At 44.2% G+C, this 20,407-nt stretch overlaps 1 protein-coding gene across 11 annotated transcripts in view; it reads right to left on the bottom strand.

Moving 5' to 3' along the window:
• Positions 1-20,407, bottom strand: part of spen (split ends) — a 230,406-nt gene that overhangs the window by 16,464 nt on the left and 193,535 nt on the right. For 5 of the 11 annotated variants that reach the window (XM_065237402.1, XM_065237385.1, XM_065237393.1 and 2 more), the window contains 3 exons: positions 17,208-18,395; positions 12,153-14,341; positions 48-10,199 (listed from right to left, as the gene is read on the bottom strand). In XM_065237402.1, coding sequence (XP_065093474.1) covers positions 48-10,199; positions 12,153-14,341; positions 17,208-18,395 — 13,529 coding nt within the window. The remainder of the gene's footprint in view (positions 1-47; positions 10,200-12,152; positions 14,342-17,207; positions 18,396-20,407) is intronic. The other 6 variants (XM_065237451.1, XM_065237407.1, XM_065237433.1 and 3 more) reach the window with 3 other exon arrangements.

The following is a 20,407-nucleotide window of genomic DNA, read 5'->3' on the forward strand; positions in this document are numbered from 1 at the left end:
AAAACAGTTTTAAACATCATTCTCATTTTATAATATTAAAGACCTACCGTTAGCCATGGTTGCATTGTTTCTAGTCGCCCTTCTACCCGCATGTCCAGGAAGATCACCCGGAACCATCTGCACAAGCTGCGACTGAGCTGGCGACATCATCTGATTGACCTGGTTGATCGTTTGTTGCGTTTGGAATTGTTGAATGAGCATCTGTGTTTGCTGTTGCGGGGGTATTTGAACCGGTGGAGCCAGCATAACCCTTGGCGATGGACCATTACGGATGACATCGTCAATAATGTCATCCACGGTGGTACGCCCATCTTTCTCCAGCAAACGACGTGACTTGCGAGTGTTTCCCGGAGGTTGCATGAGTTCTTCTTTTGATCCTGCATCAGTAACTTGTGCCGGAATACTCTGGGTTTCCAACGGTAGCTGAGGAACAGGACAAGAGGTGGTTGGGTGCAGCTGAGCCGCAGGGGTGCTGATAATTCCAACAGTGGTCATACTTGGTTGAATTACTGGAGCAGACGTAACAACAACCGGAGCAGTGCAAGTGGACGGGGTTGGAGATGCAGTTGTACCCTGATTCTTGATGGTCAGAATCAATCTTGGGCGGGACCCGTCCGCTTGTTGCTTGTCACTTCCAGCAACCTCTTCACCAGAATCATCGTGAAATTCATAGACATCTGATCCCGTGTTCTGATGTTTACCTTTTGAACCCGGAATTGGCATAGGTTGCACATTTGAAGCTCCACCTCTCGCAGCTCCGCCTCTTGCACCACCTCTCCCACGCTTTGAAGCCGTTTTGCCACCACGTTTAGCGGTCGAAGCAGTATCCATTTCCGGTACCTTATCCGATCCTGGAGCTTTGACTGGAGTTGAAACACTTTCCGATGTTTTCCTTCCTCCCCGTCTACCTCCACGCTTCCCTCCACGAGTAGGAGGTGTGGCTTCTGTTGAACTTTCCTCGACCTCATCTTCTTCTGCTGGAGTAGTGGTAGGTTCCGACACAGGAGTAGGAGCTGGCACCGTCGACAATACTGATGACTGAACGGGAACCGTAGATGTAATTGTACCCGCGAAAGGTGGCTGCTCGATTTTCTTTTCATCTGCTTTGGGCGGTTCGGAAGCTGGAATGCTGGATATGCTTGACACGCTTGGAGCAGGTGCGGGTTCACCAGCTTTTGGCTTATCTTCTGTTTTGTTCCAGTCTTCTTTGTTCACTTCCGAACCACCTTCCGAAACGTCGTCTTCGGAACAGAGTGCGTCAACCTTCTTGATCACCGAATCAATTATGGTATCCTTGGAAGACCAGTAGTCACTATCTTCCTTAGAATCACCTTCTGGATCTTCCTGATCAATGCCAAGAACATTCGACGTACTGGAGTTGTCATGAATTTTGGCAACATTCTCTTCAGTAAGTAAAGATCTAGCAGATTCTTCGGCAGCAGCAGATGTTTCAAGCTTCACACAAGTTTGTGGTTGGACTGCGTCTTCTTTACCAGTTGATTGAGGCCGTTCTTTCTCTGTGGACGGCGTTGTCACTTCGGAGGGCGACAGCTTGTCCTTGGACAGTTCAACGACTTTATCTATTGCTGACAAGGGCGTATCCGTCTGAACTACTGCAGCTATAGGCGGTATCTGGTGATTTGGATTTGAAGTAATTGTCGAAATTGTATTTAGCGGTTTCGAGTCCTGTTTTGGCTTTGAGACGATAACGTTGGTCGTCGAGGTGGGTACGGACTGCTGCATACGAATTGGTTGTTGACCCATTACCATTTGCGGTTGCATTGCAACTGGATGCTGTGGCACAAATTGTTTGATGGGATGCTGGATATACATCGGTTGCTGGTGAATGATAGTTTTGGTAGGAGTACCAGGAGTAGCTTTTTGTCCAGGGTCCAAAGGTTTACTGTTATGGATAACGTACGTGGTAGTCGATGGTACAGTAGCTGACGATACTATAACCTTTGATCCAGTAGCAGAAACAGGTGAAGGTTCGTTTCCCAGAGCGGGCATTGATGTTGTATTAGCCATGGTTGTAACGACTCGAGCTCCCGGTGCCATGCCCACGTTTGCGAATGTAGTAATAGCCTGCTTGTTAGATGACTGCTCATTTGATTTTTGCGACGATGGAGACGTTTTCATTTGCGTTACTCCTGGGAATCGAGGCGTCGTGTTGATAGGCTGAACAATTTGCGCAGCTTTCGGAAGGAACTGGTTAGTAGAACTCGGTGATGATACTAAGAATTGGCCGCCTGGCTGATGAATGATCATCTGGTGTGGACTTAACTGTGATCTCAACATGTTCGGGCTCGTAGCCGTCGGAGATGATGTTCTCGCAAAGGGAGAAAGAGGTTGGTGTTGTAACTTCGGCGACTGCATCTTAGGGTCACTCGCAGCTGGTCCTCTAGGAGACATCACGGTCTCCATCGATTGGTACATAGGGTGTTGTTCAGGAATGGTAATCGTTGGAGGCGCCTGCATGATCAACTGATGCCGAATCGGCAATTGATTGCCGACCAACGGTGGTTGACTAACTGTCAATTTCTGTGCGACAATAGGCGTTGATTTACTTTGAACAACTGTGGCTGACGATGTGAACACTGATTTAGCGACCGGGGTTGTTGTTGTGGTCAGTGCCTTTGCTTGCGAATCCTTGATTGCTAATGTCGCTGTTGTTGGCGTCACCGGCTTCTGATTCTGTACAACGATTGGCATTTGAACAGCCACAGTTGGTTTCGTATTGGTTGTAACATTGGTGGTTGTGACAGTGGAGGCACTACAAACGATCGATACAGTTGATGCCGAACTGGGCATTGCAGTGTTAATCGTGATTGTCGATACAGGTGCACTCTGAGATGTCGAAGTTGCAGGCACACTGCTAACAATGTGCACATTCTTGCCGGGTGTATCAGGCATCTCCAGCTTGTCGTCCTTTTTGGCGGAATTTGGAGTAGAAGAACTGCTCAATGTATCCGATAAGGGCTTACCAATTTGACTCAAATCCACATCCGGGGTCTTTGGTGGATTGTCAAATCGTAACAAGCTTGCTGGATGCTCATCATCTGCCTGATCTTCGGTGTCGGTATCGATTTGCAGATCGTGTTCGGATGTCGGAGTATCCGGTTTCATGTCTAGGCCTTCGGTGTTTAAACTGAGGATAGCTTTCTTAATTTCCTCATTATCTTCATCTGGAATTTGCGGCGGATCAGAAGCCAACTGTGAAGATGACTCTTCGGCCGGATCTACTGAATAATCGATCGAGAAATCAGGTGTATTCGATGTTCCGAAGCTTTCACCAAGCAGAGCTGCCACTGCGTCTTCGGTTTCTTCTTGCGAGATTACCACTCTCGATTTTTCTTCTATTTTTATTTCGTCCGATTTGTTCTTCAAGGAATCGGCTGGATCTGAACTCTTGATTTCATCCTTGACGATTTTTTCAGAAATAAACTCTCCGGAAATAGAAAGTACGGCCTTTTCATGAATCTGCTCGTCAATGTCAGTGCCAAAGCCTGGAATCAACTTCTCCGGTTTCCGTTTTGACTGATTCGATGAGGAGCACGGTTCAGATGGTTTAGCTTGTGTGCTTTCTTCTTTTATGCTGGCCGGCAGCGATTCCTCGTCGTCTTTGGTTGGAGTAGAACTAGCCAATTCGTGGCCCGTTGGAGTAGGCGATAGAAGTTGTCTAGATGGCGTCGTCGGGTACATTGGTTGGGCTGGTTGTCGGCTGTTTGAGGCCGGTGGACTTTCGTCAAGCAAACAAGGTAAGCTGGGAGAAGGTTTGCTAATGCTATGTTTACTGTCTTCTTGTTGAGCTGATATTATATCCAACGATAACTTGTTGTTCGTTGGAGTTATCGGAGTCATCGTAGGAGGATTTGTATGATTATTGCTGGTACTGTGGTGGTGTTTATGCTTCTCATCTTTGCCTCTCTTCTTTTTCTTCTTCTTTTCTTTACGACCATGATCGGATTCCTTTTTCTCGGTAAATGATGTTTCCATACTATCGTCTCCGTCGGTGAATCGGAATACATCCATCACATCAACAGAGGATCGTTTTCCGCTAGTAGTTACCGTCGAACTCGGAGAAGCATCTTCAGCTTTTTGATCAGAGTCACTCATGAGCTGTGCTTCGAGGGCGCGACCTGCCTCGTCCAAATCTACACTGTTTTCTTCTTCCTTCATTGTTATTGTCGCTCGAAGCTTTTCACGTTCACGACGTTTTTTCTCCTTCTTCTTCCTAGATTCTTCCTTCATCTTTTCTTTCTCGGTTATCTCACATTCGTTCGCCTGTTCTGTCTCTGACGGCTTGGATGCATCTTCAGCTTTCAAATCAACCGGTTCTTGTTTAATTGATACTTCGGTTTCAACAGACGAATGCTGAGACTCCTCATCAGAAATTGGCCCAAAGATATCTTCTATCTTTTCTTCTCGCTTCGCACTGGTTACCATGGAATCTGGTATTTTGTTTGAGTCTTTGTGCTTGTTCTTCGACTTTTTGGACTTTCCGGATTTTTCGTGGTCTTCTTTGGATCGATCTCGTCGTTTGTCCTTTTTGCCACCATGCTTTTTCTTCGAACTGACGTACATCTGATCGTCAGAAGACTTCTTCAGTTCATCAAACATAGTATTCGCAGAACCGACGTCATCGTGTGGTGAATGTTCCTTTTCACTTTTCACATCTGTCTCAGATCCTTCGACAGTCTTATGACGCTTTTGCTTCTTCTTGTGCCTCTTCTTCAGATCAGAATGTCCAAACATTAACTGATCAACAGCGCTGTTCACTGTGTTCTCTATTTCTGCATTAACCACTGTGGTTATGTTCGGCTCACCCTCGGATGAAACATCTCCATAACGATTCTTGACCAAGTTGAATCCTTCTTCTACAGGTTCCTTCTTGATCAAAACAGTGGGTATGATTTCCGATTTGATGACACTTTTGGCGACCTCATCGTCATCGGATACATCGCTTGTCACCAGCGCCGAAGGGGGTTGAACCTTCGTTTCCACTTTTATGTCTACTTTACGGACTTCTTCCTGGGTGTCTTCTTCGCTCTTCATTTCCTGTTTGATACTGACGTGATCCATCTTCATTTCGGGAACGAGGGGTTTTTTCTCACAATTCGGAGTGGCTGGTGTTTCTCTAATGATCCCAAGATCATCCTCTGAATCGGTTTCCGATTGCATTTTGGCTGAGTGTGAGTTCTTTCGTGACATATGTTTCTCGCTGGAACTCCGACGAGGTGTACGGGGTACCCGTTTAGCTGAACGATCATCATCAGAGCTCTCGTCGTCACATAGATCATTCAATCGATCGCGATTAGAACGCCTTCGGTTGTTCTCCTCATCCGAGTCAGTAGCTAGCGGTTCCTTCATATGACGTCGCATCCTAGGTGTCGTTGGTAAATGGTCATCATCATCTGATGTGGTCATTGTGCCACTCTTCTTGAGATGATCTTTGTGGTTATATTTACTATTTATAGTCGTATCCGAGTTCATGCCATCCGTATCGGAATCCTCGTCCCAGCTCTTGGATCGATTTTTACCCTCCCGTTTTTCTCGACTCTGTTTCAGCTTGTTGAACTTGGCTTTGATTTTTTTCTCCTCCTCTTGCCTTTGCATATTCTTACAGGACCGCGCTTTCACTTTGTCGTACATTGAAATGTTGGGCCCGTCGTCGGGGATGTCAAAGATTGAGTGCTTTTTGGGTTCATCGGAATCATCCGTATCTGAGCTGTTGGTTGTCTTTGGACGACTATTGTTAATCCGATTCTTCTTTTTCCTAACTTCCTCATCGCCAGACGATTCGGCCCGGCTAAGCTTTCTTTCGTACTTCTTGTAATCTGAACCATCTTCACTGTGAAATCGCCTACCGTAGTCCTTGGAACTTTTTCGTTCCTTTCTGTGCCGAATGCGAACGTGTTCGTCCTCGTCACTGGTGGACCGGTGATGATCGGTAAAACTTTCCATGGGGAAATTGACACTTTGAGTGTTTTCCTTATCCCTAGACGCTTCACGATCTTTCTTGGACTTGTGCTTTTCATGATAGCGATCTTTCTTTTTGTGGTGGTGACTCAGATGAACTGTATCTGTATCACCAGAAAACGAAATTTCCTTGCGCCGTTCTTCCAGTAGAAACTGTTGCTTCTCATCATGATTGTCATGCTTGCCTACACTGCAGAGGGCATTCGGATGCGATAGAGGTTTATCCGAAGACGTCGATGATCCCGAAGATGACTTGGATGATTTTTCATTCCGATTATGACTTTTGTGGTGCTTGTCTCTCTTGCCGTCCTTCCCAGAATCACGATGTTCAGCGATGCGATCACTATCGACGTTATTTTGCTTATGCTTTTTCAAAGTATTAGCTTCTTCGCTTGGAGAATCGTTGCTATCTGGAGAGCTGAGCCGACGCTTCGAAATATTTTGAGACGGCGAACTGCTGCATGACGAATTAACCGGTTCCAGTCGATCTTTACTGTGGTGATTCGTCAAGGCGTCACAAGTTTCAAATACTTCTTTCGGAGGTTGCACCAGTCTGGTTTCTTCTTTCTGCCACTTTTCACGTTCCACCTTTTCTCGTTCTTCACGCTCCTTTTGTAGCTGACGTTCTCTTTCCAGTTCTTGTTCACGTTGGATTTGTTGTTCGCGCTCCACTCGCTCTTTCCGATCAGTTTCTTCCTTCTCCTTCCGCCTTTGCTCTTCTAGCTCAAGCTCCTTTTGCTCCTGAGCACGACGCATTTCTTCCTTTTCCTGTTGGATCCGCTCTTCGTCGAGCCTGCGTTCTGTTTCTTCTCGCTCTTGTCGTTCGCGCTCTTTACGGCTGAATGAACCACTTCTGGAGTTGACCGTGTTCACCGGTATCTCTCGTTTCAAACGATCAAATTCGTTTACATCGTCGGAACCGCTCTTGTAGTGACTCTTAGTCGACACCGAGCTACTCGAGCTACTGGCACTGTCACTGGAATGTCTGTGACTGTGGCCGTGGCTATGACTATGACCGTGATGGTTATTCGACTTGCTAGATTTGTTATGCTTTCCACTTGAGCTTCCACTGATCTGATGTGGCTGTTTTGGAGGTTGATCGTCATCTGCAAGCGATGCATCGCCAGTTTTTGGTTCCGGCGGTGGCGGAGGAGCATTCGAAGAGGTAGTTGGCGTGCTGGATCCCGTCGAACTTGTCGAGGAGGACGAAGCTGTAGACAGTTTCCGCCGATCCTTGTGGTGTTTGCTTCCAGAGCCATTGCTACTGCTAGACTTTTCCTCCTTCTCGTTGCCACTATTGGTACAACTGTTATCGACACCGTGGTTAGTGCTAGAACTATTGGAATGCTGATGTACTCCTTCTGTGGAAGTGTTCGTTGATAATGACGGTTTACTGTTGGACCTAACTGTACCGGAATTTGTACTACCAGGTGGAGCTGTCGTAATTGTAGTGTTCTTGCAATTGTTGGAAGTGGTTGCAGAGCCTGTTGAAGCTTCTGATGTGCTACTTTCCGTTGTGGAAACTACGGCAGTGTTTGACGTTACAACTGCCTCAGTTGACGATGACGACGACGAAGAAGAAGAAGAAGATATTGAGGATACTTTCGGTGTTGGTATGCTCGTTGTCGTTGCAGTGGTTGTAGTACTTGCTACCAACGTAGACGATTCATTCACGCTAGTATTACTGCTACCGCTAGTACTCGTTAGATTACTACTATTACTCGTTAAATTATTATTGTTGTTACTACTAATATTTGTACTTGATTTTTCCGTTAAACTAATACTTTTATTTAAAATATTGGTCTTTGGTTTATTTGCTAGGGTAGCCGAACTGCTGTAGCTCATAGTTGATACCGTTGAGCTAGTTGACGCCGTACTGGACAAACTGCTTGGCGCTGCACAGGTGCTTGGAGTGGATGGTGCTGTTGTGCTATGAACAGGAGAGGAGGAAGCTGAAGCGGAAAGCGAACTGTTGCTAGCACTGGTAGAGGAGGTTGATATCGTTCCGGTGTTGGTACTGCCGGCAATAGAAGTGACCGTACTGGTAGTAGGAGGCGTCACAGACGCTGTCAGGGATGTTGAACTAGGAACAGCTACCGATGGCATTGACGGTGGATGACTTGGGAACGGATACTGCAGACCAGATTTAACAGACGGATTAGGGCTATTGTATGGCTGGGGACTGTTCATTGGAGAACCGGAGGCACTACAACTGCCAAGTCGTTGCAGGCTAGGAGCTGGTGGTGTTTGCGCTTTCAATGCATGCAACGGGGATTGCGATGCCAAGACCGTGTTAACCGGAGATGCAGCAGCCGAACTAGTTGTGCTAACGGCATTGAAATTCGCAGTGGTTTTTGTAAAACCCGAGAACATACCGGGTTCGTACTTGTCGCTTATGTTTTCCAGTCGTTTGAGATCTTCGTCGAAAATTGATTTTCGTGAAAGGACAGATTTCACTATGTCAGACGGAGGGACTTCATGCACGTCGAGTTCTAGAAGTTTATGCCGGAACGATGACGTCGACGAGGATGAAACGTTGGAGAGCGGCGATTGATTCAGACTGCCTCCGGTTGTACTGGTGTGGTTGTGATGGTACACATGATGGTTATGGTGCCGCTCGTTGAAGTGCAGCTCGGCTACAGCATTGTTGAACCGAGTTTGGCTATTGCCGGACCACTTTTCATACATTTCATCCAATCGATTGATTCGTTCTTCCAGAGACGGCGAGGTAGAGGGTCCACCCTCGGAATCACTCGAATGCGAACTTACCGAATGTGCTCGCAATGGACTGGCAGGTGCCTGGGTACCATGATCTAAACTGTTTGACGTACTGGCACTGGCCGGAGTGTTTCCTGTCGCGGAACTACTACTCGAACCTGTGTTCGGTGGTATCAGCAGGGATAGCTTAGTTGGATGCGTTGGCGGTGGACTCGACAGATTGTTGTTTAGTAGACTAGAATTAGACGAGAGTGAAGGACCACTTGTAGCACCACTGGGTGCAGCCGAATGCAATGAACTTAGAGCACTTTGCTGCTGCTGCGATGATGACGACGATGACGACGACGACGACGACGACGACGACGACGATAACGATGTGCCAGACACGTTAGAATATGGCGCTGACGAAGACGTCGTCGGCAACGACGATGTAGACTGATGTAGCGAAGAGCTTGGCAGAGCATTATTGGAGGATGAATGTGATGAAGTTACAGGTACCGACGAGGACATTGGATGTTGCTGATTCTGTAATCGGTACTGCTGCAGGAACTGTATCGCAAACCGTGGCAGAGGTAAACTTAGCGGTTCCTGATTGTACGTTCGACTCGTGGGTATTCGTCTGGGTTCACTTGGTGGAAGATTTTCAGGTCGTTCATCGCAGAGTGGTGTTCCGGGTCGTGATCCATCGGCACTTTCACCTCCGCTCGCTTCATGCGAATGTATCGAGTGCAGTTGATGACCCCGTCCACGAGATGAGTGATGGTGTTCGTTAGACGATACCGATGCCGACCCTGCGCTCGCAATGACAGTCATACTGTTGTCACTATTTAAAATCGTTTTCCGTCGTTTGTTCAACGAATGGGAATAGAGATGCCCGCTATCTAGGTGTGATTGTTGTAAACTGGAAGAACTATTACTGCTATTGCTACCATGTCTTTGATGCAACGATGCGCTGTCAGTGGACGGTCTTCTGCTATTATTGTTACTATGCATAGATGAAGGCGTTGATTGGCTTGATAACGATTTTGATTGCTGCAGGTTGCAGTCCGAGAGTCGCCGTACTTCAACGCACTTTCGGTGGTGCGAAGCCGTGGAAGAAGTGGAGAATCCGGGCTGCAGACCACCACTATCCGCACTGTTATGATGGTGGTGATGGTGGTGACTGTTGTAATGGTTACTATTATTACTACTGTTACTATTGTAATGATGATGTCCTCCGCTGCCTTCGCCACTGACGCCTCCTCGGCCGGACGATGATGACATCACTGGATCACACAAACCACTCGCCACTTCACCGCTTACCGCCGCTGACACCGCCAAGGTGGCCACAGAAGTAGAAGAATAATGGGGATGATGATGATCAGATGGGTCACTGCCAAGGTGAGCATCTGGATTGTATTTGATACGTTTCTTTGGACTTACTAACTCATCACCACTGGACGGGCATTCTTCTAATTGTTCTAAAATATGTACTCTTTCTTTTTGTAAATATCGTATATCACCTGCGAATTTTTCGGATAGTGGGAGGTGGAAGAAAAATGAAAATACGAAATAGCAGTTAAACATATTGACTCTTTATAAAGCTTTGGTACAACTTCTTGGTCCATGAGGCGACATAATTTGAAGGAATGTACCAAATCTAGTCAGGTTCGCAATACACCCGACTTCGATGCTACTTTTTGAATTGGTTGTCAAATGGTTTGCCAAAACTTGACAATGCACTCACTACACTAAGGAAACTGTCCCTACAATTTCCATAAGCTGCGTCATATGAACGTAAGAACATATGATCTAGACCCATTTTCATAAGAATCTTATGTTTTCATACTGTATCTATAGCATTTATACTTTGATACACTAAAAGGTTCACAGCAAAAAAAATCTGAATTTTACTTGTGATGTAAATATTGATACGTGTAAACTTATATTTCACGTTACGCAAACCAGCAACAAGGTTGCAAAGACTCATTTCAGCTAAAACAATGTTTTTCTAAATTATGAAATAATTAGATGCCATGATCAAATTTTGAATTGGTAGGATACAAGAAGAGGTTGCAAAGAATGTGTTTGACATATTAAACCTGTTTATTTCACTTCATGAGAGTCACAATCAGCGATTTTTCACAAACTCACTCACTCACTCACTCACTCACTCAGCGATCAGCGAATCGTTGATTGTGACTCATAGAAAGCAAAATTTACAGGTTTTATGTTTCCAACGCATACTTTGTAACCTCTTCTTGTAAGTTACAAGTAAAACATGTCATCATACCATCTTTTGGTTTTATTATTCCGAAAAAAAATATTTTAGCTGAAATGAGTCTTTGCAACCTTGACCAGCAACTTGCAAGAAATGCTGCAGACAATGATGGACGGTTGCATAAAATATTTGCAAAATTCTATGAAGTGTCTCAGAACTTTACACGATTTATAATGTAAACTTGTATGATATGTGACGCTCCATTTATATGCATTATAAAGAAACAGAAATTTACAATACTTTTTCGAACGGTGTTTAAGAAAACCATGTGAATTTCATAAATCCGTCGTATGATTTATACTGACCCAACTTATGACGAAGAATCATAAAACGGTATTAGGTCGGAAAGAAATCACAATAATAAAAAACAAGATGGCGGGTCCAGTTTTGGGACGCAGAACAAGGCTGCGTAAACCTGTAAATTAGTTTAAAATCAATTAAACACTTCATTCGAGCAGTTAAAATGACGTTTACTACCACTCAAACATCAGAATGAAACAATATTTTGAGATGTTTTGTTCTAGAGACCTTGAGAAAGATTACCAAAATTTGCCATTGTACCATACACTAACGATAGCATAGATGGTACGACCATACCACATAAAGTTGGGATGATATTCCGAATTGGTGGTTAGGCGCTTCTTATGGTTATTGTTTATGCGAGAAGGGAGTTGATAATTTCCTGTCACACGCAAGCTTGCAGCTGAAATTCAATTGCAATAAACTATTTGAAAAGAATGGGCTGCGACATTTTTCCTAATCTCTATCTCCGCCGTTCTCTTGAAATGTAGATATACACGACCGCCAGTGTGCTGGCTATTTTGTTTTGCTCTGGACGATGGTTTTGGAAAAAAATGTACATTTGCCACCACTGGTTGAGTGACTAAAAATCATACGATTGAAGAAAACAGAATCATATTTCGATCGTATGAAATTCAACATTAAATCTTGTCACAAAAAAATCATACGATAATGTTATGAAATTCTAACGAATTATACTCTCAGTATAGAAAGCATGGTAGGGATTTGGTGTACCAAGTCATCAAACTGTACCGGAACCGGTTTTTTGTTTGTTTTGAACTGAGATGAAAAGTTTTGCATGACAGGATACAAATTCATGCCATGGGAATATTAATTCCTCTTCTAGCGCTGTACATGGACCAAGAAAGAGATTGTTTGTGTGTAAGGGACTTACCTGGACTTTTCTCACTTCGCTTCCTACTAAGACCAACGGTCGGTTCCACATCGCCCAGCCGCGACTGTATCGACGAAGACAGACCGCTGGACGTTACGATTGGGGGCGGCGAATCTGACGTCGACGACGGTTGCAGCCGATCGTGAGCACTACTCCTCACGTGACTTGCACTATAGCCGTCGTGTTCATACGCGTCCTCATGCGAACTGGCAGCCGACCCTTGACTGTATTCATCATAATTGCGAAACCTCCGCTCGTTGCCACTGCCATGGGTATTCGCACCGTCCTGGTAGTAATCATCGTTCGTATACCGAACGATTCGAGATCGGGAACTAGAAGTGCCACCACCGCGGCTCGAAGAAACCGGCGAAGGATCGTGCCGAGGTGACACAGCTCCACTGTGACTCAGCGGATTACCGGGCCGACTGAAGGAGGTGGCTCTGCTTCGACCGGTACTTTCCACGTAACGATTACCGGTGAAACGGCCACTCGCACCCGATTCGAACCGCGGTGAACCGAATGTCGCACATGTTTGTTTGTCCAACTTGTCAAAAAATGCATCTTGGCATTCTCGCGAAGCGAAATCCACTTGCAACTTACGTCCACGAAGCGTCGTGCCACGCATTTCTTTCACCGCTGCTTGAGCACATTGAACTTGTTCGAAAAACACTAGCGCTAGCTTTCGTTCACGATCGATAGTCACTTGAGACACGGCGCCAATATGATCGAACTGTGCCCTAAGATAGCCTTCACCTACACCGTCCGCGATACCGTCAATCCATACACAATTCGTGGGCATCGATTTACCAAACCCGAGCTTGATTCGATTGCTGCCCAAATGTTCACCGTCCATTTTACGCATGGCTTTCACTACACTGATAATGTCCGAATATTGGCAAAACGCATACGCACTAACACCTTGCTTCTTGATATCGATCTCAATGATTTCACCGAAACAATCGAAATGTTTCCGCAGCTCACCGGCCGTGATGTCCTTTTCGAGGTTTCCGATGAACAGAGTTCGGGTGGACTTGGGATGGTATTCGTCCAGCTCCGCCTCGTACGGTCGGAACTCGTTATCGTCAACGTCGTATCCCTGATATGGTGCTACTTCAATCTTGCAACCGAAAAACAACTTATCGTGGGACACCTCCAGAGCCTTCTCAACATCTTCGGGCTTTTTGAAGCAAACTAACGCATAACGATCGGTACTCTGGCCGACGACCTTCACCCATGTCACTTTGCCGTGCTTCTTGTACTCGTGAAATAGGCCATCTTTCAGCGAAGTGTCGGAAGAACGTGCAGGTAAATTCCGAACGCAAATCGCCAGTGGCCGGTTGTCATCCGAGTGGCAATTTAGGCTACCGGCACCGGAACCACTGCTGCTGCTAGCACCCGAGCTGCCTCCACCATTATTGTTGCTATTATTGCTGCTCACTGCTACAGCGGACTGTAGACCTACACGCGCGGCTGAATCCCGGTCTAGTCGATCGGAACGTCCTTCTCGACAACTACCGAATAATGGGCCACTGTTAACCGAGCCTTGCGCTAGGATAGCTGGACTTCGTGTCGTCGAGCAGGTTTCGTTCGACTGACTGGTGGTTGTACTGTGGGTGGACGAGCAGGAACTGCTGTGCGATCGGGACCGAGACCTCGAGATCGATCGATCGCTTCTGCTATTGTGCGTGTGTAGTTGCGAGGAATGTCCGATGTGGTTATGCGGATGCCCACTCGGATGATGATGTTGAGGATGATGAGTCGATGAGATCGGAGACGTGTTTCGCGAGTGGTGCAAATGATGATGATAGTGCGACGACTGAGGCTGTGGTGACCCCGAGTCCGATGAGCGTGAACTTTGCTTCTTCTTTACGAGAAAGTTATCATAACTGTTGTTGTTGTTGTTGATGCTCGAACAGCTGCTACCACGCTCGGGACCTGATCCAGCGCTCGATGTCGCTATGGGATTGGTTGACGAGGAGGCCGTCGACGTCGACGGTTGGATGGGATGGTCCGGCTGCACGACAGCGCTGTAGACGTTACGTGTCGGAGTCAGCGGTGTCGCCGGTACTGGACCTGAGGCTTGCTGCTGCGAGATCGAAAGGTTATCGCCACTTCCGTTATTGCTGTTCTGGCCGCTGTTGTACCAGCTGCTGGACGATAATCGATGGTGACTGATTGGGTTCGATCTGCTATTGTGTTTCGGGAGATCGACGATATGTGAGAGTTGGTGTAGTTTTGGTGATGGTGTTGTTGTTGTTGTTGTTGTTGTTGTTGATAGTGAGATCATTAGAAAGGGAGAGAAAAGATAAAAGCTTTCATTAGTAATGCATTGTACTTCCGGCATTGGTGGTTGTATAAAGGCATGAACGAATGATTGATGAACGTGTTCTTTTGGGACGAAAATGTTTAATCATAAACTGATAATGAAAAGCAGCTTTTACGGACAACGTAAAACCGCGACGCGACAAATCAACCGATGAAAACAATATTGACAGAAAACAATTTCATGTGATAAACATAGAACGAATGTTGTTGTGCTGAGTTGTAAACATAACAGATCGCGCTCGCTATACGTACGAGTGCAAATCTCTGAATGGAAGACCAACGGGTTTCGGCGCTACCGAGTTGTCATACAACAGTAAATGAAAACATAACAAGTTACATAAAATCACAAACGTATACTTTGAGTTAGACAAACACTATTGTTATTATTGTAAATCGGGAAACGAATGAATGCAAGCAGCACGACAAAAGACTAAAACACTACGGTAAAGTATAATTCATCATGCAAGGCAGGCCAGTCAGTCTACCTAAGTTAGGCAATTCGATATGGCTTTTGAAACTAAAGAAATAAACTGTATTGATTAATTTTAAGACTTTCATAGCTAAGCTGGTGTCACCGAGTAGTTTAATTCAAATGTCGATATAGGCTTATTTTGTTAATTCATTATATTTATTATTGAAGCATTTATACTTTTGTAATATGGACACAAACAACAGTTTTCCAAAACTAAAGATGCAAAATCAATTGCATAAAAGAAATCAATCAGTATATTTTTGGGATTTTACCAGTTTTAAAACAAAAAAATGTTTAATTAATCAATCAGTTATATGTGATTTCAAGTTAAGAATAAGAATGTGTTTTTATTAAAGCCTTATAATTTAACATATTTTATATCGTAACTCTAAAAAAAACTGTTTGATCATGTTTGCACAGAACAATATATGGTCAGCGGTTAATTTTGGAACCAATTTGAGGTATACACTGATAAACTGGGAAAACAGCTTTAGTTAAGAAGTTAAACCATGTTATTGAAAAAGAAACTCCACACATTGAAGTTGTTATGAAAATAATTTATAATTCGTTCAGTGTTCAGTGTGAACAATCCATGCATGCATCTTAGGTTATTGGAAACGATACATACACATACAAGAGCACACATACACATACATTAATTAGGATCAAATAGATCATGCAAACCAGATAACAATCATCGAACGAAAAAAGATGAACACACATACAGTACAAAGTAACATAATTTTATAAAATCCGCAACTCAGCTCTAAAAATGAATCCTTCCTGGACTCTAATAGAAGAGACCGAATTCCAACTGAAATGCTTATCGTTTTGCAACAATCTCCCAGATTTTTTTTTATTTGCCAATTTACATCTGATGCACATGCACACAAAACTCACATTCATACATGAATTACGAATGAATCACATGCAAGTAGAGCACAAGCACAAAGTCAGAAAATGAGGGATTATACAGTGGAGCGGTAGACACACATTGGACACATTGGGGAGGGAACCAGAGTGCTTCACGTTTTGAAAATGATGGAAAAAATCGTATGGAAAGGTGCAATTTCCTTCTTCTTCTAGCTTCGCTTCTTTTTGCAGTACTGGCGCAGAACTCGTTTTAAACCTTCCTGAATTAATGATGTTCGCCTTTGCCGTCGCCGCCCGCCGGTTCCCGGAACATGTTTTTTTTTTCCAGAAATAAAATTTATGTGGGTCAATGCAAGCCCTACGATAGACACCACACGAACGGACAGCAGCCTCACCATAAACATATAGGCTGACTGTGCTGTGTGAGTGTTTGGAGCGCAAGAGATAAGAATGATTGAAGTGCACTGCAACAGCAGTGGAAATTGCAGTTGTTTCTCTGCTGCACTTCAATCGTTAAGTGTGGGATGTGGAATCCTATATTCCTTGGTTTCGTCAGTGGGTATCCAGTGGGCTTAAGCTTTTGTTTTTGGTTTTCCGAACAAATTTCGTCTCGAGTGTGTGTGAAAAGAGATTTTTATTTCCTTTAAGAGCTCTGAAAACAAACACAAAAATTATTAAACTTAAAAACTAATGAGTAAATTAGACTAATGCTAGTCGAGGACCATCCATAAACACAATTACTCGCCAAAAAATAAACGCTGTAGTTTGCACAAACTTAATGCTGCCGTCTATGCTTTTGGAGTGTAAGCATTCTTACATTCATGAGACGAATATGGCAGCAGTAGTATGGTAACTTAATGTATTATAAATGTGTGTGTGTGTATGTGTGTCTCTTTCCCATGTTTTCCAATCAGGTTCGTTACAGATAATCCTCTAGTTAAGGCATTTGAAGCATTCCGAAACATCTACATTAAAGCTTTCACATTACTGCTAATAAATACAATCTACACCAAAGAGAAAAGTATTACTAAGTTCTACTACATAAAAAAAATCTAGTACTTCTAATTGTGGCATAAGTTCAAGCACAGCATATTCTTTCGGAGGGATCTAAAAAGGTCAACTGTAAAAAAATAAAAAAATAAAAGAAAAATTATCCAAAATCTAGTGAAAAGATACTTCATTCAAAGATACTACCAACAAATAAACGTCTTCAAACTCAGAAAGTACTTCCATTCCTAGATTTTCTCTATTTGCTTTCATTAGCATCGGAACTAAAAGAGAGAACGGCATCGGGTCTGAAAACGAACAAAAGTATACTGGGAGACAGGAATCACGGGCCAAAAGATAGCGTTCGTTAGGGTGAAATCAAGAAACAACACACTCACCTTTCCACCATGTTCGTGTACGGCCCGTTGCGGTAGTGCTGGCGATCACGTTGACGACCGCGGGTACTGCCTACACCGTTGCCACCACCACCATCTATCAGATCCCTAGAATATCCACCTGTCGAGCCGGACACTCGTCGTCCATTGCCGCCGCTGATGCCGTGTTCGTCGCCACCATGCAAACGGTTGAAGCTTGCTGTTCTACTACTACTGCTGCCACTACTACTAGTACTATTGCCATTGCTACACTCGTAGAACGAGCCATGTTCATCGCTAAGCCCTAGCAGTTTACCACCAGAGGATTCGGATTTACTAATACTACCGTTGGGGCAATTACCGCTGCCACTGGCGGTCACCGTCGAAAGTCCCGTTCCCGACGACAACGGAAGGAAGCCTGCAGCTGCCGAAGGTGAACAAGAATACTGAATAATGTTGTTGCCAGGACTGTTTACCCTATTGCTACCGTTGTTGTTGTTGTTGTTGTTGTTATTGTTACCGCTGCTGTGTTTCGGCTTTGTAGTACTAGATGCACTATTACAATTACTATCACCAGGTGTCGTTGTACTACAATTGGCGCTGCCACTAACAGTCGATGGGGCCACGGTCGGGGGCATCGTCAGCAGCGAGGGTTCGTAGTATTCCGTGGTCAGTATACGATCGTCGAACTTGTGCTCGGCAGTATGCGCTTTCGACGCAGACTTAATGTCCATGAAAGCGATCGTTGCACAAACACCGATGACCAGCCCATTGCCGCCACCGCCGACACTAATGTTGCCCGATAAGCTAGGAGGAATGTTTTTATGACTAACACTATTGTTACTACTACTACTACTATTGATAGTGTTGCTGCTGAACTCGACTGCTGATCCTGCAGCAGCAGCAGCAGGTATCGCCGACGGCGTACCAGAAGCACAAGAAGAAGAAGCAGGAACAGAAGAGGACGAACATGAAGCAGAGGAGGACGCCGTTGCAGAGCCGTCAAATTCGCCTCCTGCGGATGATGATGGTCCAGAAGATAAGAGCAGCAGGTCAGCTCCGTCGTGGGTGCTGTTATCAACGAAAGGCAGCTGCTGTTGATGATCCTTGGACGCCGTTTCAATGCTACCGGTCCTTGCAGTAGCCGATGAGGGGGAGGTGGGATTGTACGCCTGAGAGGTGATAATTCTAACACTTTGAACTCTGCCATATCTGTCGGTGGAGAAAGAGGGAGAGAGAGATATAGAAAAATTTACTATTAGGATGGATTCGCCATTGATTAGTGGTAAATAAAATATTTGTAACTAAAGAAAAAACAGAGTCTTGAGAGCTACGAAAAAGGACGAGGTTTTCAACAGCAGGATAGAAGGGGATAAGAAGGCGGGCGGGCGTGTTTTTGATTTGGTTTATTAATGTTAAAGAAGGAACCAAGATTCAGATGCGCTGGGTTAGAAAATGTAACACTGAGCTCCTGTAACCGGTTGGATTAGTATCATCGTGGTTTGAAGCGGAAATCCTGTCAGTCTGATGAGTAGTAGCAGAAGCCTTAACCAAACAGATAATTAATAAAGAGTCGTTCATCTAGTCCGAACGGGGCATGCATTTATTTACACTAAATTGATATGCGATGGGACCGGAGAGTATACACACTTCATACACCAAACATTGATAACACTGTACAGCGTTCGTAGACGGACGGGATTCTGAGACACTTTGTACATGCCAGTCAAATCGAGTTGGACAATGCAAAAAGTCCAATGTGTACATTGATCGATTTCCTTCACCGACTTTCTCTGTCGTTAATATCTCGGCTCAAAACAAACGTTCCCTAGAGTATAATCCTAGTGTGTCGGATATCCTTTGTAACCCGAAAAAAAAATCGATAAATAGAATCGATCTTTTGAAATGTTCGGCGATATCATGACTTATAGCGAATTCGTTTATTATCGGGGTTGGAACCAGTTCCAACCCAGTGCGAAACCGAACTTTTTGTCAGTGCGAACCTTAACCTGAGCTGGGTTTTAAAAACAAACGATCAAGCTGACGTTTGTCAGAAAACAATCAGACCCAATCTTGATACCCGATCCAGGTTGGAACTGAATAATAAACGAATTCGATATTAGTTTCTATCGCCAGAAACAAAGATGACACATAAATATGTCTCACCGTGCTCACCGAACATTTAGTAGATCGGCTTATTGTTAACTGAAGCTATAGTGAGCCAGAAGACGATAGTGTTAAGATGTATTTTCCTTTCAGCTTCAATTATCGTAAGTTTAAAAGTATTCTAATACATGTATGTATATCTCGATAAAACGTTACTGTCACTTTCGACTTCCATCGCCAATATCAATTCCATTATACCAATCAACATTACCATGGGCGATTGCCTAACCTGTCCGATGGTGTTACCACTGAATTTAAGAATTTAAATTCCCGGTTTTTCCTGGTTGTCAAAAGAAAAAAAGAGTTTTCTCGGTTTAACAGAAGCAGCTAAATATGGTTAAATATCCCAAGTAACAATACATGTTCCATCGAGGTTTTACAGAATTCTCCAAGCCAAAATCATAGTCTACAAGAGTATGATAAAATCAGTTACATGAGACATTGATTTCTTGATTATTATTTCGGATAAATTTTGACCCTCAGGAACATAGGCGTAGCCAGAAGGGGGGGGGGGGGGGGCAACTGCCCCTCTAAACTCAGCAACACAAAGGCTTTCGGTGAAATGACATTCGGACAAATTTCCTTAGTAGTTTTTTGTCGCCCCTCCCTAGCTCGAATCCTGGCTAGTCCCTTGCTCAGGAATGCAGTCTGTTGTTGTGAGATCGGGAATTAAAAAGTGAATTGTAAGAAAAAACTTTGCCTTGAAAAATTCTGAGAAGAATCTCAACCGAGAGGATGCTGTGAGAATGCTCAGCTGAAATTCAAGAGAATTTCCTAAAACAAAATCTGATAATTCCTATACAACTATGTTTAGAATTCCATCTTCCAAATAGAGAAGGGCAAATTTCCAAAGGGTAACTTATTAAGATAATTATGGAGAGTAATCACAGACAATTTACAAGGATGTTATGGGTAAACATTTCAAGAGAAAGTCAGATAGAAGCAAAAGACTATTCAAGGGAATACTGAAAGCAACTTTGAAGACATTGTGAAATGATTCTTGAAAAAAAATATTCTAATATATCCTATGAAGAGTCATCTTCTAGAAATCATTAAAT

Source organism: Ochlerotatus camptorhynchus, unplaced genomic scaffold (assembly GCF_037179485.1).
Source record: "Ochlerotatus camptorhynchus isolate MF236.1 unplaced genomic scaffold, CSIRO-AGI_Acam_v1.1 ptg000043l, whole genome shotgun sequence".
NCBI lineage: Eukaryota > Metazoa > Arthropoda > Insecta > Diptera > Culicidae > Ochlerotatus > Ochlerotatus camptorhynchus.